The sequence below is a fragment of the Antrostomus carolinensis genome, unplaced genomic scaffold (genome assembly GCF_000700745.2).
Source record: "Antrostomus carolinensis isolate BGI_N321 unplaced genomic scaffold, ASM70074v2 scaffold9621, whole genome shotgun sequence".
In the NCBI taxonomy this organism is placed as follows: Eukaryota; Metazoa; Chordata; class Aves; order Caprimulgiformes; family Caprimulgidae; genus Antrostomus; species Antrostomus carolinensis.
In genome coordinates this window covers 15,540-39,962 of record NW_010291959.1, presented here as the reverse complement: position 1 = coordinate 39,962, position 24,423 = coordinate 15,540, and the positions used below count along the sequence as shown (strand labels likewise).

Sequence of the window (24,423 nt, the reverse complement as noted above, 5' to 3'; positions counted from 1 at the left end):
TCAAAATGCCATTTCTGCAAATCTTTGACTTATTGAGCTTCCCACGCAATACATATTTGGAATTTATTAAAGTGCTGTATGTGAAGACTCCCATGCTTCATGCTTCCAACAGCTTGTGTAAATGAGGTAGAATAAAAGTTCAAAGTAATGTCAGCATGTGAAATGTTAACAAGTAAAAAGCATGATAAGATTCTTTAAATATTCACACGGACTTAATTTTCATCATCTGTTCAATGCGGTGACTACATTGTTTTCACAAACTGTGTTTGCTTATTCTTTCAGGCTGAAGGTTTTGGAACGTATGTTGGAAGATGTTAGCTGTGGATACTGGGGTTGTGGAGGAGTGGTTATCAGAGTTCAAGGTAATAGATACTTAGCCAGCTCTGATACAGAGCAGTGGAAATGTGTGTCACAGATGAATGGTCTTGTTTTGAGTATGGACTAGTCCTGACTGTAGGTTTTGCTCCTGGTCTGCTTAGATACACTGGGAATGTGTTTTCCTAGCTTTGTAATGGAGCATGGTCTCCTTTGAAGGACTGCAGATAAGAAGCACTCTAAGAGCTATGAATAGTAAGCTTGAACATACAGTTTCCAAAAAGATTAGATTTTTACCCTCCTAAGTGCAGGCTGAAAATCTGTTTAGTGCTAGAGGGGAGTTGTTCACATCAACTGGCATTTGTGTTCTTTCAGAGTAATACTATATCCTATAGTAATGTTCACTAGCTGTGTACAGTCAGTCTTGAGAAAACTCCTTAAAGTATGGATCTGGAAACTGCTAAGTTTCACAGTACTGAAATTTCACAGTGAAATTTCCTGGGATTACACCTGTGAAACTCTTACCTATTTCCATCCACTGTCATTACACTCTGTATGAACCTGTCTGCAAAATGAGAAAGTGCAGTGTGTCTTCTGGCAGTTTTGTTATCCTGAAAACATGGTGATTTCCGTAGTAAGAATTTCTTAGTGAAACAAGTTTTAGTTTATGCTAAACTCTGATAAATAGTAACTTGTAATGGAAAACTGTTGTAGAAATAGCTGTTATATTTTAATGATAAAAATTGCTCTTTCTAGTAGTTATAATATTTTTTCAGACACTGCCAGAAGCATCCATATCCAGCTATGCTACAAACTTGAAAGACAAGAGTGCTTTGATTTCATGTCTTTACAAAGTAATTCAGGAGCCACAGAGTGAAGTGAGTATATCTGATCTCTCACATAAAATGTCTGCCATAACAACAGCAGAATAAAATAAGACCTTGCATGTTAGTTAATTGTGATCTAACTGTGTGAACTACAGAAATACATGAAGAGTCTCTGTCAAAATGTTTGTTCTTAGCAATGGTGTACTACCATAATTCATAAGTTTTGTAACCTGCTGAGCATGTGGATCATAACTATGGGCTTCAGGACTCGGATATAGAATTGAGAAATACATTAAGGAATTGAAAAGTTATTTGCAATTGACAGAATTGTGTGTTACAAACCAAGAGAACAATGTTAGAGAGGTTTGCAATTCTTTTAAGTTATTACTTAGGTTTTAGGGGTTTTGTTGTTGTTTTAAATGCATATAACCTAAATATACACATTTATACAGTGGATGTACCCTTGCTGAAATGATGACAAAAAAAGAAAAAAAGTTGGGGGAAGGGAGCAGGTTGCTTTGTACCTGTGCCAGGAATTGTTTTGTACCCCATGACTGCACCTTGTTTTAAAGTGTCCAGATGAGTTAAAAAAAATACTGAACTGGTTTTAGTTGCTTCTTATCTGTGTTGGGTCAATTTCTACCATCCAGCAAACCTTTGTGTGTTATTTTAAAATTGCACAATTCCTCTTCTGAAAAGACCCAGCATAAGGAACCTTTCTAAAGTTTGAGATGGTGCCAGGAGTGGTCAGGGGATAAAAATGCTTTCAGTATGTACATTTTTAGAGACAATGCTGTTAGAGAAACTTCCAGGTTGTCCAGCAAAGAAGAAATTTAACTTTATTTTGCTGCTCAGAAGGCGCTCTGGAGTAATTCAGACTACTGAGTCAAGCCTGTCTGGTCTTCATGGTCTTCAGAATGTATATCAACGTGTAAATTAATCTAATGAGTCTCCCTGTTGGTAGCCAAATTGATACTTTCATATGTTATTTGATTTCTTACTACTTCAGGCTGTCACTGGATTTCACAGGGACCTTAGTAGCAGGGTGAGCAAGGCTCTGCAAATTCTGCTTAGAAAGGTTGTTGGGATAATTCTAGGGGCAAGGTGAGATTTCCCTGCTAGTGAGACTTTGAACTGAAAAGAAAAGCCAGAGCTGACATTGAGTGTTGTGCTGCCTTGGAAGAGCAGTCCTAAAATCTTTACTTGGGCTGATGTCTGAGTACCTGTCACTTTGTGGAAAGGGCTACTTGGAGCTTCCCATGTTGTGAAAATACTTAACACTGGCAGTTAAAAAGACAAGTAACTTATTTCAACTGTTGTTTGAGGTCTGTTAGCTGCATTGTGTAATGACAACTTGCTTTACAGTGTAGAATCTGTGCTGTCCTTTCTTATCTCATATATATAATGCAAAGGGGAAGGATTAATGTGTGAACACTGCAAATACTGCTGGGATTAAAAACAAACAACCCCATCTGTATACCTTTTGAATATATGTACCTCTAATATAATAACCTTAAAATTGTGATTAATCTCATTTTGGGGGATGAATGTATTCTTCTTTTAAGCATTTGAAAAGTAACCATGTGTATTTGCATCTGTAACTGCATTTTCATGCTGGTTCATGTTTGCTTTTCTTATGGGTTTTTTTGTTTTGCTTTTCTAAAAATGCAATAATCAATTTGTGAGATAAATGATAAAGTACTTCTTTACTATTGCAAAGAAATACCCATTTCATAGTAGCTTTGTTAGTAAAGACTGCTAGTTACTTTTGAGGTTTCACTAATAGGTGAAAAATATAATTCAATACAAGGAGAGTCTTCAGTAGATGTGAAGATTTACAGGACTTTTAATTGACTCAAGAGTCCAACAGTAAAAAAAAAAAAAAAATTAAAAAAATTGGAGGTTTGTTTCTTCATAATTCAAGATTTTTTGCTTTCTATCTAAAACACTATTGCTGTCCTTTTAGATAGTAGCCATGCAGACATTTTCATTAGGAAATAGAAGGTGTTTGGAGTGTGTGACAAATTTGGATGAAGCTTGAAATGAAGAGGGATGAAATTGCCTGGATATTCTTCTGTTCCAGCATTAAAAAAAATTTCAGTCTAAATACCTTTTAGAAGGTATTTTGAAACAGCAACAATCACTTTGATATTATGTTGTAGCATGTGGTAGCATTTTGAGGAAGAAAATCTGTTTGTAGTGATTACGCATTTAAATGTGCTGTTACACAGCTGTCTCAACTGAGATAAAGATGTGAACGTGGATACCTGTCATAAGTATTTATGTGCTTTTTAAAGTTCAAGCACATAATTCTGAGCTGATACTGCATTAAAGGAAGCATGCAAATTGTGTGAAATATGTAAGCTGAAGTTGGAAAGCACTTGTGCTGGTAAAGTTTTCTAGAAGGATCTCTGATCTTCTGCTCTTAACTGACAACTAGCTTGGCATGATTTTTTTTTGCCTTTGCTGTAGATTTTTCACAAATGATTTTTTTACAAAGTGAAGCTATATCTGTCAGAAGCTAAAAATTTATCTTTTTTTTTTTTTTTATTGGTTGAATTGTCCCAAATTACTTCTTAAAAAGAACCAAAACCTCCTAAGATCCTTTGGGTTCAGAAGTAACTTTGGAAGGTAAGAAATGTTGACTCAACTTTGGTTTTAGTTGGGAGAAAAACAAGCAGATTTTTAAAATTTTCCTAGCATGCTCTTCTGGTGGTGGTATCCCCTTTGCTGCAATAAAGGGAGGAAAGTATAGAAGAATTTAGTTTCTTTAAGTATTTTACATTTGAATCTTGTCTTTCAGAGATTTGTAATTGGAGAATGTCACATTTTATGTAATACTTTTTTATATACTGGCTGGAGCTGATAAAATGAATTCTAAATAGCTGGAATCTCAGATTTCATTTTGTTAAGTTCGCTAATATAAATGCATGAAATGCCGAGATTCTTTTTCAGGGAATAGTTTCTTAGATGATAGGGTCCTCCTATTTGTTATTACTTGCAAATAAATGATTTTGAAAATTTAATTTAAAATGCCGTTTTTACTTTCCATACCTCACTTTTTTTCTTTTAGAATAAATCCTTTTATAGTTCCAAACTCTTCTCAATGGTTTGTGGTGTTTGCTGACAAAAATTATTTTTGAGGAGGTGCTCTTGAGTTTTTTCTTGAGTTTAGTGTCTAGTTCAGCTGGCTTTGAAAGTACCTACTGGTTTTGACAGTATTTTCCACTTGGGTTAGGAAATCTCCTATCTAGGTGACAAAATAAAAATACAACTTCCATACATTGACACGTGATGGTTGATGCTATGTTTTATCCTGTAGCAGAGGTAGGTGGTAGCACAAGCATTAAATCCAGAAACACAGTGCAAGCTGATTGCTTAATTGGTTTTAAATCTTTGTAACTTGTTCTAGCTCCATTGTTTCCATTTATATCAGCTTAACAAATTTGATTGTAAAGTTACTCTTGAGGCTTCCATTTCTGTCTCAAACCTATAAATACATTGAATTTCTGAAAGATTTTAATGAGAGTGGAAATGTGAACTAATTCTGCTGTGTACTAAGTTATTGTGATATGTGAGTGTTATGCAGCTTTTCTCACTTCATGGGTAAAAGCTTCTAGCAATTTGTGTGTACACTGTTGGAGCTCTAGACTAGCAAGACTAGGTACTTTTCAGGTACTTTTCCTGTATATTGGAGATATGAGGGCATGGTATGATGTAGGATCCTCTATTTATGCCTTTGAGGCTGGAGGAAGTGAGCCAAAAATGAGAGAAAGAAGCCCTTGTAATTCTTTCTTCACAGGGGATGGAAGGCTCTACATTTTTCATCTGGAAGTATATTGCAAGGTATGAAAAGTGTATGAGATGACTTGGGCAGTTATTTCTTCAGTCGCTCCCTAATAGCTAAAATGTAACACTTACCAGTTTACAGTTTTGTCCAGAGGACTGATCCACACAAAGTTGCAGTGTCTTGTAATGTTTTCTTAATTCACAATTGTAATTTATATTTCAGCTTCTGGAGCCAGTTTGCCATCAGCTCTTTGAGTTCTATCGCAGTGGTGAAGAACAATTGCTACGATTTACGCTGCAGTTTCTACCGGAGTTGATGTGGGGCTATCTTGCTGTGTCAGCCAGCAGAGATTTGCAGAGCAGTGGATGCATAGAGGCTCTTCTCCTAGGAGTTTATAATTTGGTTTGTATTCACATGTAGTTATTCAGGCCTAAAAATATTAGTGTGCTTTTGCGGGATACTACAGAGTATTTTACCAGGCAATAATTAACAGTTTTGTTTCAGAATTGAAATTGTGATTGAATATCTCAGTTTTGACTCTTCAAATCAGTGTCCTTGTCAGAAATCTGGAATGAGAACTTTTTTATTTTGGTGAATATTTTCACAACTCTTTTTGTGGTTCCTAGAAAGTGTTAATGCACTAATGAGTGTAGAAGCCAAAGGAGTCCTCTTAATTTTTTTTTTTTTGTTACTTAATTCTTGATATGGTGATTAAAGTTACATTCTGCTTGAGAGCTTTTAGAGGTGCTACTTCTGAAGTGGTTGCCCATATTTTTGAGTTATTTTGCTTATCTTGACTAGAAAACACAAAAGATTGCTTTCAACAAATTCTTAGTACTTGACTGCTGAACAGATTGCTTAGCTTTGTGAAATTAAAGGTCTCCTTTCATTTTGTAATAAGCTTGACATCTCTTTCATATTTTGTATTAAAAGATAGTTTGTTACTAAATTACTGCTTTGAAGAACAGGGTTATGAAGTAACCTTTAAAAGCACTGTATTTTAGCTTTGTGTTTAGTCTTTTTATGGCTATTATTAAAAGCTTAGTGTTACTATGTCCATTGGGATTCTTTACAGTGTAGTTTGTATGTTCTGGATGTTTAGGAAGGTTTTTGGGAAGTGAAACAGTGGTGAACTTAAAGTCTCCTTTTCCCATTCTGAAAATCTGGAGAAGGCAGCTCCCATTCTTCTAAAAATAGTATCAAGTGTCTTTACCAAGCAAATGGAAAACGTTTTTTTTAAGCCAGGAGTCGACTTAAAAAGACCTGAGCCCTTATATTCAACTCTTCTTTAGTTAGAGTACAGGCTTCATGTGTTTTCTGCGTGCTTAGTTGTATCTGAGAAGAAAAACATTCCTAGAAAGCATTTGGTATATCTTATGCCTTAAGTCAATTCACTAGTTTATTTCCATGATTAAGTCATCTAAAATGGTTGATGAATGTAGCTATAATCACTTGTCTTTCTCATAGAAGAGATTACATTTACAATTAAACTTGAAATCAGTCCAGTAACATCTTCTCTTAGTTACAGTTTCTTTCTCAATTAATAACATAGCCATCCTTCTCCAGCTGGTTAGGGTCATAAGAATTTTACAGCAAGCTTCTATAGGAAGATACAGATCAACAAGATTTTTGGAACCTTTTTTTTTTTTCCCTCCCTTCTGCTTTAAGACGTAATGAAAGCTTATGCTAAAGTAATGCCATGTTATTGATGCTGACTTCCCCATCTGATGATGTATAAAATTTGTAACTTAATCGAAGTGGTACTGTTCTTCAGTATACAAGGTTGAAAAGGTAGTAGGTTTTCTTTTTAATCAGCTACTTTGTTTTCAAAAGCAAGAGGAAATATGTAGCCTAACACAGTAATCCTTTTGTAAATATGTGCAGTGGAGCTTGAGGGAATTAGCACGCTCAACAGTCCTGCAGTTTCTTACTGAAGGAAATTGAAAAATTAAGTATTGCTGAGAATAATTTTAAATTCACTACGTTGTCAGGGGTATGAAATGACTGTGGCTGAACCCTGACATCATGAACTGGTTTGTTCTACTGTCTACTTGGAGACATACAGTGGTAGCGCATGCAGTTGATATTTTTTACTTTTCTGGCTGTAGGCATCAGTCTTTTCTGATAAGCTTCAGATCTTGAAATGTACTCCTGAAACTTTATTACAAATGTGATTACAATGAAGAGTCAAGATCTTGATATTTTTAGGTTTTAGAAATTACCATGTAGCCAGTTTCCTTTCCCCTTTCCCCTTTCCCATCCCTCCTTTATGTTGAGGAAATTGTTTTCACATGGATGTAGAAGCAATATTCAAAATTAAAGTATCAGTGGTTTATGTGGAGAGTGGAGGAGCTGTGTAACTCTTCTGACAGAACAACTCTGTATGCCTATTTGATACTTCTCAGTTTCCCTTTACCACTTCATATTCTACTTTAAGACAGAGTTTTAGTAATTACTGTGTGAAGTTAGTCCTTCAGCCTTCCAAGGCATGGGTGTTAGGAGACACTGAAGCTTGTCTCTAATGTCTACCTTTGGATATATGAAATCTGCTGCTGAAATTTAGAGAGGAATTAAAAAAAAGTTCTTGTGTGTGATGCTGATTATTGGTCAGGTCTACTTCGGAAGTTTATTTGAAGTACTTCAATGCTCTCTTGTGATATGTAGGCACGTCTTCTGTTGCCTTACCCATTAGTCTTCCACTAACTTACAGGAATGGGAAGACTACTGACATATTGCTATGGTGTTATCTTGCAGGAAAGTAGCTTCTCTGAAGCTTTGCATCCATGCTTCTTTTAATCTAAAGTATGGAGTTACCAAATTTAAACTTTTGCAAATCCTATGATGTCTGCTACTATCAAACCATATGAGGCTGTAGTCATTCCAGAGCTATAATATTTCCAAAACAATTGTAGAGTTGTTAGTTGATGGGTAAATAGGTTTCAGAACAGAATTATTATTAACCTTCACAATTAGCAAATAACGTTGGATTAAAAAAAGATAACACTGTTTAAATGTATTGAGATTTCCAGTTAGTGTTTTTAAGGTGGACTGTGTATGGAAATGCATATGCCCCTTGCTTAGTCATTTGAATAGTTTTCAGAAACAAAGCAAATGTAACCATTGGTGTCTTCTTTTTCAGGAGATAGCTGACAAAGAGGGACATAGCAAAGTGCTGAGTTTCACAATCCCATCTTTGTCCAAGCCTTCTGTCTATCATGAAGTAAGTGACATGTACAACATAAAGTTGTTACTGATTGAGAAAGGCACACTATACTTTGGAGGCCTGTTTGTTAAGAATAAAAGTGAAAAGTTGTTTTAATGTGTTGCATGATGACATAGGAGCATATTTCTCAGTCTTCTGCATACTACTAACTGGTCTCTGAGGCCTCTTCAAGATTGAGTAGTCATAACTTAGTAATATCCATGCACCAACTATGTCTTTGTTGTTTTTTTTTTTTTCTATTCTGAAGCCATATTCCTTACTGGGTGTAAAATAACTTCTCAAATCTATGACAGCTAGGCCTGTTGAAAATTTATGTACAAATTTAGTGATGCTGATTGTTGTCTATTTCCACTTGCATTGTAGCAAGACTTAAGACAGATGTGTTTTGAATGACCCTTTTTCCTTTAGCCTTCCAGCATTGGCTCCATGGCTCTCACTGAAGGAGCTTTATCACAGCATGGTTTGTCCAGGGTTGTATACAGTGGACCTCATCCTCAGAGGGAGATGTTAACAGCACAGAACAGGTGAAATTGTATAAAAAGATTTTACTTGAGAATCACTAATGCATTGTCTTATAATTTTTAATATAGTTATAGACTGAAGGTGGATAGGTGTATGATGTGTTTTGTGCAGGCTTTTTTTTGGTTTTAAATGTGTAAATGTAGATGCAGAAAGACTAGCAGTGCATATTACTACATGAAGGGGAAAAGCTTAGAGAACCAAACTAATCAATTGTCAATTTCACAGAAATGAAATACCAAATATGTTCAAATAACTCTTGCAAATTTCTATGTAAACTCGCTTTCATTTCAAAAATAAAATTGCTAATATAATTCTAATATTTCTTGTAAATCCCAGGTTTGAAGTGCTGACTTTCCTTCTGCTTTGTTACAATGCTGCCTTAAGCTACATGCCTGCAGTTTCTCTTCAGTCATTGTGTCAAATTTGTTCAAGGTAATTTCTGTAGGTTCATTACACATTTTCAACTTGAAATACAATCAGTTTGAACTTTTTTTTTTTAAAAAAAAAGGTTAGAATTCTGAAAAGCTGCTTGTAAGCTTGACTTTTTTTTGTGTTTGCAGCTGCTTTATTTACTTTTGAAGTATCTCTTCTATAACTTTGGATTGAGATCTCAACATGGGGAAACAATGACCTGACTTATATGCAGTGCTGTTAAGTGGAGAAGTCAAATCAAGGATACTGTTCGTTTTTAATCAAAGTAGTTGTAGGTGTGTTAACTAAATAGCATCAGAAGAATCTTCTAAAATATTGGTAAATTTTGCATTGCGAGCTTACTAAATATATTTGGATGCTGTGCAAGTTGAAACCTTCTTGAAATTCTAGTAGATCTTGAAACTAGAAATGCATCCATTCTTACAGATACTTTGGGTGTTTCCAAAATTTGCTGTTACTTCAAAAAACAAAACAAAACCTCCCACAAAACCCACCTCAGCTTTAATTACAGTGGCTATTTTTGATCCATTTCTTTTTTCAAAGAGGAAGAACTGGTAGTAAATATGTCTCCCTCCACATTTTTTAAAGTGGACTTTAAGTTAAGGAAAAAATTAGAATGCTCCGATTAACCTGGGAAACCTAAGAGAGACCTAGAAGTCAACTATAGTGACTTTTTACCAGTTATAGTTCCCAAGTTCCTCACACAAACAAAGTATAGTAATGGATGCCTGTAGTATCCTCTCCTCTTCAGAGGAGGTGAGAGCATTGAAGCAGTGGGCAATATTTACAAGAATCTTCACAAGATCTCTGTTAGATGTGCTGGTCTAAAATTTAAGGTAGAAAATATTTAGAAACTAAGGATTGTGGACAGGAGACTGATGTTGCTTACTCTGCTTGATTAGATTTTGATTGTATTTGGGATAAATAATTTTTAAAAAGCCTCCAAAAACACCCAAGCAAATTACCAGTAGATGGAAGCAAGATTTCTGCTTCAAAATGTTGAATGTTTGGATACAGAATTATTTGACACTATACAGTTTGGCTTTTATATTAGTTCTTCATTCCTTACTGGTTTTGACATCCATGTTTCTCTGCTTACTGAAAATCTCACCCTGACAGCATCGTAAGGATTCAAAGGAATATGTGTCGAAAGACCAGCGTATCTTTCACATCTTGAATGCGTTGCTGATAAAATTCTCAGAAGAATCTATAGAATAACTTGTTTAATTAGTTTGAGCAGTGGTGAATTGGTGAATTTAGGTTTCTTTTGGAAGATCTGTATGAAAGCAATCTACAATGAATATGCTTTCTTTTAGTAAGTCTAATTCAATTTCTAGGCCTTTTCTAAAGAAGGAAAAGTCCTTAGTACTCCTTAATTACACACATGAACTGTAAATGTGACAATTGCATCACAAAATATTTTGTGCTGATCTCAAGTGTTGTAAATCCAGATTTTTTGCATCTGGGCATCTTCAGTTACTAAGTCTCTTTGCTTAAGAGTGTTATCTTCCTTTGATGTAAAGTGAAGCAGTTGTGCTGATACAATTCTAGCCTTTTTAGAGGAAGTAAGTCAGATTAAAGTAGGGCTTTTTAAAACTAATCAATACCAGAAATTAGTCGGGTGTCTGCATTAAGATCGTTTCAATATAACTGTCAGTCTTAACTGATCACATTTCTACTGTGAGTTCACTGTTTTCCTCAAAAAATACTTACTGTATCCCTATACAGTAGCATGTAGTAAATGCATAAATAGATATATCGGGATAAATATGACCTGGTTAGATGGTTTTTATGTAAACTAGCATTTTTGTTTAAACTGGACACTCACTGCTGCTGCCTCCACCCCTCAGGCTTTACACAACACTGAAATGCTTATTATTTTAGTGGATTGTAAGTGTCATCTTTGAGCCAAACCATTGGTAGAAATTATGGACTATCTGGAATTAACATGTTGCTCCAGTTGCATAATAATAATCTCTTCTGGCGGATAGAGAAGGAAAATGGGATGGGTTTTTTCTGTGGGAGTTACTCAACCTAGTTAATTTCAGTAAGTGGCTCATGTGGCTTAAGACTAGATAAGAGTCAGAAGAAGAGCTTCCATGCTTTAACAATGTATGAACAAAATGAAATATGAGAGAATGAATTTATTTGGTTCCAACGTCTTAAGCAGATTTAATAAATGAGTCAATTTGTTTCACTTAACTGAAAGTAAGATTTTTGTTTTAGCTAGCTGTGTGTATACTTTGCAGGGGGACTCAATGTATTTTAAGATACAAATTTATTTGCAATCTAGTTTCTAAAAATTTAAGAGTTTTAAGCCATTTTAATAGTGAGACACAAATTACAATGCAGTCTGAAGCATTTTGAATTGTTTAATTCAGTCACTTCAATCTCGGTTTAGACCAGTCTGAGAAGTTTGTACTTAGGTTTGTAAACTTCAGTGAGAATTATAACTAAATACTGATGGTCAGAGCAGCGGTTGACCAGCTCTAGGAAGTGGCAGCACTAGCCTAGGGTTTGTGGAGTTACCTTCGATATCAGGTGAGGGCATGTTTTGGAGAAGGAGATACTTTGATTAATGTTCGTTAATGGTCATTCCAGAAGTCCAGTAGTAGCCAGTGAATTTAGTATTTAACTACCCAATATCTTTGCTTTCCAAAATGCTTTGACTGTACAACCAGATGTGGAATTTAGTTCAGAACTAAATTCTCGAGCTGACTTTTACTGGATTTTAGAATAGCTTTATGAATGTGGCGCTTCTGGTTTCTTTGCTTGAAAACTTGTACGCAGCTTCCATACTATATATATACAAGGACAGTTATGCTTCTGTCTGTAATGTTAGTAGTTGCTATGCTGCTTTATTTCCTTAAATACCAGGAACTTATTTTTGTCTGTTCCGCGGCAAATGCGTGGATTCAGAATTACGTTCACTGACAGTTTTCTTTCATGTTCCACTACCATAAGAATGAACCATGAGTGTCTTGGATGCCTCTGTTTTGCCGGATTTGAACTCTGCCAGCAGAGGGCATACCCTCCTTCCATAATAAGAAATGGTCTGCTTCAGCACTGGGTTGTTGATGGATACCTTCCTGTGGGTCTGTTAAGAGTTCAAATGTATACTAAACACCTAGCTTTGTAGAGTTCTGTACAAAGGTGGTTCTACATTATTTGCTAATGACAAATGCATGATTTCTTTAGAATTTGTGTCTGTGGATATCCTCGCCAACAAGTGAGAAAGTACAGGGGAGTCAACAGCAGGATTCCAGTTTCATCTGAATTCATGGTGCAAATGTTAACAGGGATTTACTATGCTTTGTAAGTTGTTTGGCTTTTTTAATATGCATATAAAATAAAGAAACGACAGCTTAATTTCTACACTCATTTAGGTATGCTACCTTTGAAATGTTTTATTTTCTAGTGGACAGATGCTGTGTCTAGCAAGAAGGTCCTCAGGAAGAGAACATAGTTCTCCAACTAGTTAGCTGAAGTTACCTATGTCATACTGGGGAAAGAGAGCTAGAACAGCACTTAACAGGCATAACTGCTGATATGGAAAAAAATCTTTTTTTTTTTAAAAAAAGGATATTTCCAGTTGTCCACTGTCTGCATTTTTGCATGCTTAGTTTTGACATCAGTTTAGTTAAGGAAAAAAAATCTTATTCTTTGTCTGAAACGCTGATGGCATTTACCCTTTGATAGTCATGTTAATGTGTGAAGCTCTCTTATTAACTGAAATAATTAGTAGCACAGGAATAATCAAAAGATGGAGTAATATTAAAACAATCCTGTTTGAATTTCAGAATATTTCATGACTAACTGATCAGTAGCCAATTGTGTCATTTTTAAACTGCTCAGCTTGGCCAATGAAAATAAAACTTTGTCTCCATAGACACTACTTTAGAACAAGTTCTCTAAATAGCAGGCTTACTGCTAGTGAACACAAGTAGCTCAACTCCTCTAAATTGAGTTCTCAAGGAGTACTAAATCTGTGAAAGTTATGTGACCAAGAAGGTTCACCTGTTGATATAGATACTTATCATTATGTATATATTTATATTTGTAGCTATAACGGAGAATGGGATCTGGCTCGTAAAGCTATGGATGACGTTTTGTATAGAGCACAGCTGGAACTGTATCCAGAACCTCTGCTGGTAGGTGTTATATTTCAACATTTTTTGGGGTTGAATTTTTAGTCTAGGAAATCCTTCTTGTGAATGTGCATGATGCAACATCATGCCAGGGACCTAAATCCCATGAGGTCTATGTGGCTGTGCTCATGTGAGTAGCTAGATCTGCACGTATACATACACATGCACAGGTACTTTCAATTTACATAGTTATTTTGTCATCTTTCCTAGTTAACAAATATTTTCAGTAGAACGCTTCTAAGTCTTGAGAACTTAGATGATAGTGCAGAAGCACTCTGAAGTTCATGTTAAGTAGTAGCCACATTTTTAAATGGGAAACTTTGTTTTAAAAAGTGTCAGGTATTAAATGTGAGTTAGTTCTGAGAGAGAGTTGCGACCAGCATTCTTTATAACCTATGCAAAAAGCTAGTGTGCTTTTTGACCTTAAGCTGGAATTGTACACAATGTTGTTCTTGGAGTAATAAGAATCCCCTGACAGAATTCTTCTTCTAAAATTTGGATCTTCATGTTAAGATATTAACTGCATCTTTTCTGTTCTAGGTTGCTAATGCAATAAAAGCATCACTGCCTCAGGGTGCCATGAAATCTACTAAAGAAGGTACAAGATGCATTCAGGTTGAAATTACACCTACTTCGTCCAGAATATCAAGAAATGCTGTGACCAGCATGTCTATCCGAGGGCATAGATGGAAAAGGCATGGTAAGAAACACATTTTGCAGTGAATTCTCAACTTTTTAGATGTGTTTAAAATAATATTGAGAATTTTGTTATTGCACATCTTCATTGCTAGTAAGCAAGCAGCAGTTTGAAGATTTTTATTTTTTTTAACTGATGAAGGGACATCTTAATGCAGTTCAGATGAAGTATATTCTTTATTTCCTTAATCGTGTTTATAAAAAACCCAACTAACTACACAAAACCCCTTCTTGTTAACAGCATCAGTACAAATTTAGTGATTCTTTAAAGGGGTGAGTGTTTGTTTTCTTCTGAAAAGTAGTGTGTTGTACCTGAAAAAAAGCAAACACTGAACAATTTTACCACAGAACTTCATCTGTCTTAAATTACTTAAATATAAATTGGATTTAAGGGTATAGGGATAAATTATTACATTTTGATTTCATGATTTAACCCCAGCCAGCAGCTAAGCACCACACAGCCACTCACTCACCCCCAATGGGATGAGAGAGAGAATTGGAAGAATAAAAGTGAGAAAACTCATGGGTTGAGATAGACAGTTTAACAGGGAAAGGAAAAGCCACATGCTCAAGCAAAGCAAAACAAGGAATTCATTCACTCCTTCCCATCAGCAGGCAGGTGTTCAACCATCCCCAGGAAAGCAGGGCTCCATCATGTGTAACCATTACTTGGGAAGACATACACCATCACTCTGAAAGTCTTCCTCTTCCTCCTTCTTCCCCCAGCTTTATATGCTGAGCATCATGTTATATGGTCTGGAATATCCCTTTGGTCAGTTGGGGTCGGCTGTCCCAGCTGTGTCCCCTCCCAACTTGTGCACTCCCAGCCTACTCTGGGTTGGGGTGAGAAGTAGAAAAGGCCTTTGCCCTGTGTTAGCACTGCTCAGCAATAACTAAAACATCTCTGTTATCAACGCTGTTTCCTGCACAAATCTAAAACATAGCCCTGCACTAGCTACTGTGAAGAAAATTAACTCTGTCCCAGACAAAACCAGCACATTTGGGCAAATTAGTGTAAGGGCTTCCACAAAGTAGAACACAGGTCTGGGCTGAGAAGTAGAAAATGTGGTGTTGAATATACTGCAAAAGGAGAAACATTATATTCCACTTCTTCTGCCATCTTTAGATGAGGCAAGAGCTGCTGGACCAGTGATCAAAATTGACAATGGCTTGTTCTGCTGGGCTTGTAATTCTGATGACAGGCTAAGTGAGTGAGTGTAGATAAGAATGCTCTGTTAATAGGTTCAATAAAGATTCTGAAGTAATATAATAAAGATTTCTGTGTAATGTGTACTCTCTGAGCTTTTGTAGTATTTGGACAGTTCAGTTAGAAAAATATTGCCAAGTTACTTGAAAAGGACGGAGAAGTATTTCAGGTAAGTGTTGAGAAAATTATTTAAAAATATGCTAGTAGAAGATGACTTTAAAATAATGGTAGAGCTTTCTGAGCAGTAGTGATACGCATTGGTGGTGGTAGTACCAATAGTAAGCTGCCAGAGGAGGTGAGGGGCACAGAGAGGTAAAATAACCCAATTTCAATTGATTGAAACTGCTTAAAACTGTCCAACAAAGCTGAGGAGCAAAACATTAATATCTTTATCTTGAGTGGAGTTCAGTAGAAAGTCATTACTGAAATCTCAAGACTGTGGAGGACCATTTCAGTCCTTATTATTTATTTTTCTTTCTTCAGGCTTACAGTTGTTAAGCAGGGATTATTGACCAGATGCAAGAAAACTGTATGATAGCTCAGCTTTTAAATGGACTAATGCCCTCTGAAGCTTGGCAGTTTTGTCAGCTATTATTTTTGAGTGGTTATGATGCTGTTCAAATGAGGTGGTAGAAGGGAACACAGATTAGGGATCTGAGTGCTTAGTTCATTCAGAGGAATTTGAAAGTGTATTAAAATAAACATTCCCTTTGTTTTTGCATTTACAGAAAAAAATAAGTGTTACAGGAGAATCAGTATTGAAACCATCCTTAAAAGAATGCAATTTTTTCATCAAATATAGAAATCTAGATGTTTTTACAATTGCTGCCTTCTTGCAGGGAGTGCTGCTTGGTGAAGTTCAAGGAAAAACGGGTGGGACAAGTGTGCCCTGCAGCAGATAACAGAAAGGTGAAAGGGAAGTGAGAATAATAGTAGAACTCATAGAAATGGTGGGGAATGCTGTGTTTTATGGGAGTCTTATAAAGCAGGACAAATTGAGAGAAACAGTAATAATCTCGTTAGTATGACCGAAGTGAGGAGCAGTCAGTGTTTGGGGATGAGGACTGAAAGATTAAGAACTTCTACAAAAAAAGCTTTCGTCAGCATTTTGTTCAGGTTATTGGGAGAACTTTGGATCTGCCTCAGTGATACAGGATTTAATGAAGAGGAAGAAAACTTGGTGTAGGGTGGGGGTAAAGGGGAACTTGTGTAGCAGGTTGTAGTAGTACTTATACATTTGAAGGCTATGTAAACATTAGGCTAGTTTAAAGTCCAAAACTGAGTCTGTGGTATCTTTGGTTTGCTTTAAATGATAAATGCTCCATGCATATGCCACTTCAGCTAATCTTCTCAAAAATTTCATTATAAAATACTAACAGAATTGTCGTTTGTGACTTGAAAAGCCTTTTCGAGGTGGATAGTCTCCTGATTTCAGAATTCCTAATAACATAATTCAGTGCCTAACAAATTCCTGATGGAAAAAAATATATGGAATAGATCTTCAGGGTCAGCATGCAGAAAGAATAGTGAGACTTGTGCTTACAGATGCTTGTCTGAATTAAAATAAATACTGGAATTGATAGAAATCAGATGACAAACCTTGTACATCCTAGCCATTATTCTGTCTCCCATAGTGTAAATAAAATGCATTTGGAACTTTTATTTTTGTGCTTCAGTATAATAAAAATGAGTTGTACAAATGAATTAGGAAGGTAGAGAAGATAGCTGAGAGGTAGTTTGATCTTATATGTTATGTGGACCAGAAGACCTGATGAAGCAAAGTATCTGTTGGGGAAGCAAGGGCAGCAATTGTCAATTGCTAGCTATTTACGTTAAAAATCCCAACCAACCAACCAACCAAAAAAAAACCAGCTCAAAACATTTCCAGCTGAGAAGCACAGTTGCTTTTTTTTTTTTTTTAATTAAGTTTACTATAGAAGTTTTTAGACATTAGACCTTGCCACTCTGCTGGAACTCTAGATTGAAGTCAAGGTCAACAACGTTTTGAACGTTTTGAAACAAGGTCAACAACATTTAATCTTATTGTGATACGCAACCTGTAACTCATTAGAGCTGTTACTTAGAAGGACTTCTTTAAAAATCAAATGGATGTGAATTTGGATTTCTAAGGTAGGTACTTAAGAGGTACTAAAGATGAAGGTCATTTGCAAAGTGGATTGGTCTAATCACAAATGGCTAGCATTTATAGAGTAAGATGATACTAGCCACCACTTACCAAGAAATTTAGTGCTATTGAATTGGATTGTCTGTAAAGCTTAAAGAAGAGGAGCATTGCCTCCTCTGTCTAGCGTTAGTTTTTTGTGGTGTTTGTGTTTTAAAAACAAGCCTTGAGTGACATTTTTATTTCCATTCACAAAAAGGGGAAAACAAGAAAAATCTTACAGTGTTTAAGGGACATAAACACCTAAATGAATGGTTATTTATGGAAGCTAGGAAGAAAACAAAGCAAGCCCTAGCAACACTTTCCTTACTAATGTAAGATCTGACAAACTGCCCCATAAAAATGTTGCTTAGGAACTCCAGTGTGTAGAGGTAATGCATGTAAGAGGAATATAGTGATGTAACAGACTAAGAAGAGCTAAGCAGATGTTGGCAAGACACGTAACACAAAAACAAATACATCAGCTAGAGAAGGACAAGACCTTATTTTCTTCCTCATTGCAGAAATTGACTTTTATGTAGCACACAAAGTTTAGAAACATTAGTCTTTGAATCTCTGGAGAGAGTTTTCTTACTTTTTTTGAAACAGTATTAATTCCTGAAATAGTTATAACTTTTTTTAAAGAATCTGGAATGAATGTTAATTTTCTGCTATAAGCTTGATGCTTTTGTAAATAGCTCCAAATGCTAATATTTTTGTGCAGGAAATGCAACTAGAGCTTGTGGTGGTTAAAATTGAATTACAGTCCAAACGGGCAGTTTGCCTGTGCAGTCTGAGGTAAATGATGTAGGCAATCGTAATAATAAGGTAGACTATGATTGAAATATCTTTTTATTAGTTCTTAGTAGCTAGTAATAATAAAATGCATTTATCAAGGTTGGTTGTACTACTCAAAGCGTTCATGTGACTCCAAATACATTTCCTTCAACTGCTATGGGCATATTTATACTAACTTTCAAATTGACATAATTCAGTTTTGTCTCTACACTGTTTAGCGGTGTCCTTTGTTTTCTCTTTTGCTACGTTGCTTTGTGCACTGGGTATTAATTCCTCTTTCTCAAAGGATAGACCCCCAGAGTTGTCCAACTTGAAGCAGTATTATCTTCAAAACCAAGTACTACGAAGCTGAAGGTTTGTTTTAGGTATTCTTAAAACTTTTAAAATAAGGAGAGAATGCTACTATGAAAGACATGGATTGTGTAGTCTTATCTCTGTCATGAGACAGGTAGATGCTATGGTAGTGTTAATAGGAGTTGAGAAACTCAATGTCCCCCTTTTTTTAATTAATTTCCTCCTGTAGTTCCATGTTAAACTCAGAAAAAAAATATATTTCATTAGAAGTAGCTAATAGCACTTAACTAAAATATTAGACGTAATTGTGCTGAGTAAAACTCTTTAAATTTTAAGAGCTTTTTTACCAAGTTCATTGTGGCAGTGGTTACACAGCTGTGGGAATGCAGCAATGATGGGTGAAGTGCTGATACCACAGTAGCATATTACATTTAGAAATGGATACCACCAGACAACAATAACTAAGAATCGCTATTATACAAAATCTGTAACAAAACAGTTCTTCTTCTGTTCCTTTGATTTCTGCTGTGCACTCTGTGACTCTTTTCTTTGGAGCTGGATGCTGTTAATTAGTGCTTTTTTGCCCTTAGTGGCAAGGAGTGACAGTAAGCTCTGTTCTGCCCTCTTCTCTTTCTGGTGTCCTAGCTCTAAATGAAGTTTCTAGCAGAATCTGCTTGTGCATATGGAGGTCAGTGGATCCTGGGCAAATCCACTGCTGTTGGAAGTTCTGCTGAAATAAGGTACCTGTAGCTGCACTGACAGGGTAGCAAGGAGAGGCACAGGTACCTAACCCAAGTAAAATTAGCCAACGAGGCAAATTAGAGCATTTATCTTCTTGTTAAACTTTCTGCTTATGTGTTTTAGGAAAAAAAGCTATATTTGATGGTGTTATTATCATTATTCTTCTTCTTCTTTATTTATTACTGCTATTGCAGTTCACATTGCTCAGTTGTTACTGTTGTTACTGACAATAGAAGACTTTTGCAGAAAGTGCTATTAGGAGTAATACTTGGAAACAGTTCTAACATGAATTTCCTGCTAAATACCAGGGAATTAGTGGCTAATAGCAGCAATTAATAATGATATTTCCTTTGGATAGTACAACTTATTAAATAGATACTTTCATTAGTAGTTGACCAGTTAGAAAAAAATATGGTACTTGGCATTTGCATGTAAAATCAGGGATAGCTCTTAACAGCAGGGGACAGTGATGTCCATCCCTGCCAGAATAACTTTCTATCTCTGAGACTTATTTCATTGTCATGGTAAGCACAGGCAGCACAAATGCTAGTGAAAAGCCCAGTGCTGTAGTCTGTGTGACCTAGAAGCACACTGTGCCTGCATGAGAGTCCCTGCTGTGGGGACAAGGGGAGGAGAGGATCCCCTCAAGCTAAAAAGCATTAGAGCTGCCACTGTGAAAAATAATCTCATCATGAGTTCCTCTGGTTTTGGACTTGGTACTGTCAGTTAAAAGTCTGTAATGACAGCTTCTGTCATGTGCAGTAGCAAACAGGCAGTGTAGTCTAGGTGGTCCTTACTTAATTGTCAGGTCTAAAAGAGCTGCGTTATGAGTTAAACGCAGGGGGTGCAGCTGAGCTTTTTCCTGAGCTGTGCTTTTAGTGCACTTAGTCTTGTCAAGCTTGTGGCCATAGTGTTTGCATACAGTGTGTGTATATATATAAGACATACAGAATATCTACATAGGATATAGCGTAGTTCTTGCTCTTCTTTACTTATATTTCCATGGTATACATCTTCATGGAGGACGTGCCTTGATGGCTTTTTTCTTCTCCAGATCATCTAAATGCAGTTCCGTGGTTGTAGAGCTAGTGCTCATAAATCAGTTCTGAATACTTTTTAAAAGACCTTCAGGCACTGAGAATACTTCAAACACTGTGGAGCTGGCAGGTTGGTAGGATTGTAACTTGTTGCTTGCATATACCTGGAATTTCCATAAAGTTTCAACTCCCATTCTTATTTTCACTTTTTTTTCTCTCAAGAGTACATCCTTCTCAAACCTGTCTTCATCTAATGTAGATAAGCATCTTTTGAGTTGGGTTTTGTTTTACCAGGACCTTGTAGGAGCTATAGCATTCTTTTCACTAAATATCATTAGTAAGTCTCTTGTGCTTAGACACAGCCATCTTTCTCACACTTTGAGTAGCAGTGGAGCTTTCTGTTTACTTGGTGATTTTTGACTGTGTCTGCAGGAATCTTTGACTGTCTTGAAATAATTTTTTGGCCATGCTGAGCACTTGTATATCTGCTGTATATCAGATTAATCCCTGTTTACTCAACTGTACTTACTGACTTGTGTGAGACAAGTTTATTGCAAACTAATTTGGCTGTAAGCTCATATAAGAAGCTTAGAAAGGCTGAGGATATCAATATATATGTTAATATTATTAGTAGGTGGCAAAAACTGCAGTAAAACTTCTTAAGTTTTATCTGAAGACATTGATTTGAGTAACTGGAGAATTTTCCTACTTGTAAATATCTTTCTGGTTGAAAATAGTTTTTTGAAATTAAGAAAGAAAATGGAAGTCAAAGTGTGCTTGAGTTGGCTTAGTTTTTTGACTATTAGTTTTCAGGCTGACCACTGTGCAGCATCATGACATTGTATGTGTAGAATTTCTGGTCTTACATGATAACACATCAATTGATATGCCATTTCATTGTAAAAGTAAGTTTCACTTTAGCATAGTGATACAGAGAATATAGTAATAAAAGTGGATTATGGAGAGTTCTTTGATTTCTGATAATCTCTGAGTGTTTGTTTAATGATCCTCAGAAATCTCAATTTTGAAGGATCAAGCATGGAGCTTTCCAGTATGTGGGTGCTGTGGGTGCAGGCCAATAACTGGAAGATTGAAGCCTGTAATTTAAAAATAAAGCAAAATTCCATACTTGCTAATTAAGAGGTTAATATATGAACATCTGCTTTAATTCATAATGCTTTAGTCATCAATGTCTATTGGCTTTTGTTTCATGTTTTGCTTCAGACATCTTTTTTTTTTTTCTTTTCTTATCCATCTTTAATTCTAGAACAACCAGAGAATGGTAATGATGCTACTGAATTGGGCAACTTTATCATACCTGAGATTAGTGTCACAAGTGTGGCTGGAGAGAGGACCGGGAATGGGGAAAAGAGCAGAGTCCTAGCAGAGAATGATGTTCAGCATTTACAGGGAGTACAGGAAGCAGCTACAGATCCTAGAACTGACAGCAAAGGCATACCAGAAATCAGGAGGCAAAAATCTGTAAGAAAAATGATGGAGGATGGAATAAACTCATCTGGCAGAGTGCAGTTTTAGCAGAGCACTTGTAGCTGCGCTCTAAGGTACCACTGTTGATTGAAAAGGTCACTGATGCATGTTTGGAGAATTAAAGTATGCAGTTAATATATTTGCATGTGTAATAACACAAATGCATGCATTGCACACAGCTTTGTCTGTGCCACAGACAATGGTGACATCCCTGGAAACATTCAAGGTCAGGCTGGATGGGGCTCTGAGCAACCTGATCTAATTGAAAATGTCTCTGCCCACTGCAGGGGGGTTGGACTAGATGACCTTTAAAGGTCCCTTCCAACCCAAACCATTCTATGATGCTATGACATACTTACAAGTGGATTAAATAAATCTGAAGAAAATACACTGTGAGACTCAACATACCTTTGAGTTTATTAAGCATATTTATTGGGTTTACAAAATCCAGTGATCAATGGTATGAAGAATCCATCTGAACAGATTTGAAAAATATCTCACTATGTACTTCAGATTTCCCAAATTCCACCTTTCATGGTATACTGGACATCTCATGTTGTGCTTGAGTTTTCAATTCCTACCACCAGACCTATGATGCAGAAGGTGACCTTTCAGTCCTAAAGCATTCTTGGGTTGCTAAACATGCAGGTGCCATATTGGGTGTCCTGGGGCATTGATCACATACCCTTATAATTAACGAGCTTTGCAAAATCATGTATTGGAGTACTTGCTCAAAATAAGATTTATACTTTTTTTTTTTTTTTGTTCTGTGTGGTATCTTCTAATCTATAAGTTCCTAATCTCCTGCATGAATTAACAAGACTGCATTTTTTCCCCTTCAAAATCACTACAAAATGAGATTGTGGGCATGCTTTTTGATCTAGTTAATGCAGCATTATTTGCTGTAACTTTATATCCCAATGAACCTTAATTCCAAAATGTAATGGAATAGGTAAGTGTTTTGTCTTCTGTTCTCTGTTCTGTTGCTTTATGGCTTCATGCTTGTAAATATCAAAATCTAGCAATACGTAAAATCAATAAATGTGAGACATTCAGTTGCTAATTCTTTATTTCTTTTTCTACCACACAGGTAATACTGATTTAGCAATTCAAGAAGAACTCATAGAAGTATCTGAAACTGATGAAGGGTTTTACTCTAGGGCTACTTCTAGTACAAGTCAATCTGCCCTATCTAACAGCAGCAACGTGAGCAGTAAGAACCTTTTAGGGAAGGGCCAGCGAAGGTCTGGAGGAAGCAAAGCTGGAGGAAAAGAAAAAGAAGGAGAAACCTGCAGAGAACACTTGTCACGAAAACAAACTCAGAGAGCTATGAGTGAGAATCTAGAGCTTGTCTCTCTGAAGAGACTGACACTGACAACTAGCCAGTCCCTGCCTAAACCTGGCAGCCATAGTCTGGCCAGAACAACCACTACTGTGTTTAGTAAATCCTTTGAACAGGTCAGTGGTGTCACAGTTCCAAATAATCGTGGTGGTGTATCTGGTACAGAGGCAAACAGGTTTTCAGCTTGCAGCCTTCAGGAGGAAAAACTGATGTATGGAACAGAAAGAACAGATCTTCCGATTTTAAGCAAACAATCTAATCAGCAGCGACCTCCTAGTATTAGCATAACTTTATCAACAGATTGATGTCGTTAAATTGGCAAGTACAGAAAGTAAAATATTGAGGGCTTATGCCGATACTGTACACTGGTACCTAAAGCTTCATAATATGATATACGTTACTTTCTTAAAACTCAAGCCCATAAATTCTTATTTGGCTCACATCTGACAGTAATAGTGAAGAGACAACAGTTGTAATTATTTTGAGTCAACTTCTAATAGCTTGGAAAGTTCCTCTTTGACTTACTGTATTTATAGTGCTGATTGCTTATGGTTTCATGTGAAGTTTGTGGCTTCACCAGTTTAACAAGCACTAATTGGTTGTTATGCCGCTGACCCAAGATGTGTGGCTTTTTGCAAATGCACAGTTTGGGAACAAACAGAGCCTTTTTCCCAGACTCTACTGCTCATTTCCACTTGGCATAGACAGAACTGCAAGTACTTGCTTTATTCAAGAGGAGTCTTGCAGTATGGGCATGAAATTTTGGAACAGTATTGAAAGTACATAAGCATTCTTTTATGTTAGCCATGAGAAAGCTGTGCTCACATGTGTGGTGGTTTGGGTAACAACATGTAAGGTTAAAACTAGAAGCATCAGGTTGGTGTTTGCTATTATGGTGCTTTTTGTAATGGTAGTTAGTACACGTTGCAGTGTTCATACTTCTTTATGCCTGTACGAGTCTGAATTATAGATGCATTTTGGTTTTTCTGTATGTCTCTGAAACTGGGCCAAAAATCATACAGCAGCAGTACTGGTGGATGGGAGTTCTTAACAGTTGCTATAATAGTCAGTCATTAGACTTACAAATTGTGTGACGGACTCTTGTCTTTCTTTCAGATTCTTAAGTATAAGGCACGAAGCTACTAATTGAAAAGTTGCTGTCATCAGTATTTTTAATATTTATGAGGAAGAGATGTGCTTACATAATAATGTTATGTAGAAAAGAAGGTGTGAGCCCTTTGCACTGAATCAAGCAAATTGGGAATGTGAATGTGTTTAACGTGAACTTCTCACTTGAGACTAAGAGAATACTACCAAAGGATGTGTGGTTTCAGTAACTTGCAAGCACAAAAGGAAATTATAATGTAAATATAACTAGCACTGTAATTGCTAGTCTTTTATA

The 24,423-nt window shown here is 36.2% G+C and overlaps 1 protein-coding gene across 2 annotated transcripts; it reads left to right on the top strand.

Moving 5' to 3' along the window:
* Positions 1-311: 311 nt before the first annotated feature.
* On the top strand, positions 312-23,466 carry HYCC1 (hyccin PI4KA lipid kinase complex subunit 1). Of its 2 annotated transcripts, XM_029087170.1 has the most exons (11): positions 312-362; positions 1,092-1,193; positions 5,155-5,334; positions 8,072-8,152; positions 8,564-8,679; positions 9,014-9,109; positions 12,308-12,424; positions 13,173-13,260; positions 13,798-13,957; positions 21,459-21,673; positions 22,770-22,926. In XM_029087170.1, exons 1-11 carry the CDS (start codon positions 312-314, stop codon positions 22,782-22,784), a joined length of 1,221 nt encoding a protein of 406 aa, XP_028943003.1. In that variant the 3' UTR covers positions 22,785-22,926. The 2 variants fall into 2 exon arrangements, with proteins under 2 accessions (XP_028943003.1, XP_010175084.1); XM_010176782.2 differs by lacking the exon at positions 21,459-21,673 and having other exon boundaries at positions 22,770-23,466.
* Positions 23,467-24,423: the final 957 nt, after the last annotated feature.

Bases quoted from the DNA above. Each gene is read 5' to 3' on its own strand.
- HYCC1 (XM_010176782.2), top strand. From the start codon at position 312: ATGTTAGCTGTGGATACTGGGGTTGTGGAGGAGTGGTTATCAGAGTTC. The intron at 363-1,091 runs GTAATAGATACT...ATATTTTTTCAG, and splicing joins AGTGGTTATCAGAGTTCAAG to ACACTGCCAGAAGCATCCAT. The intron at 5,335-8,071 runs GTTTGTATTCAC...CTTCTTTTTCAG, and splicing joins TCCTAGGAGTTTATAATTTG to GAGATAGCTGACAAAGAGGG.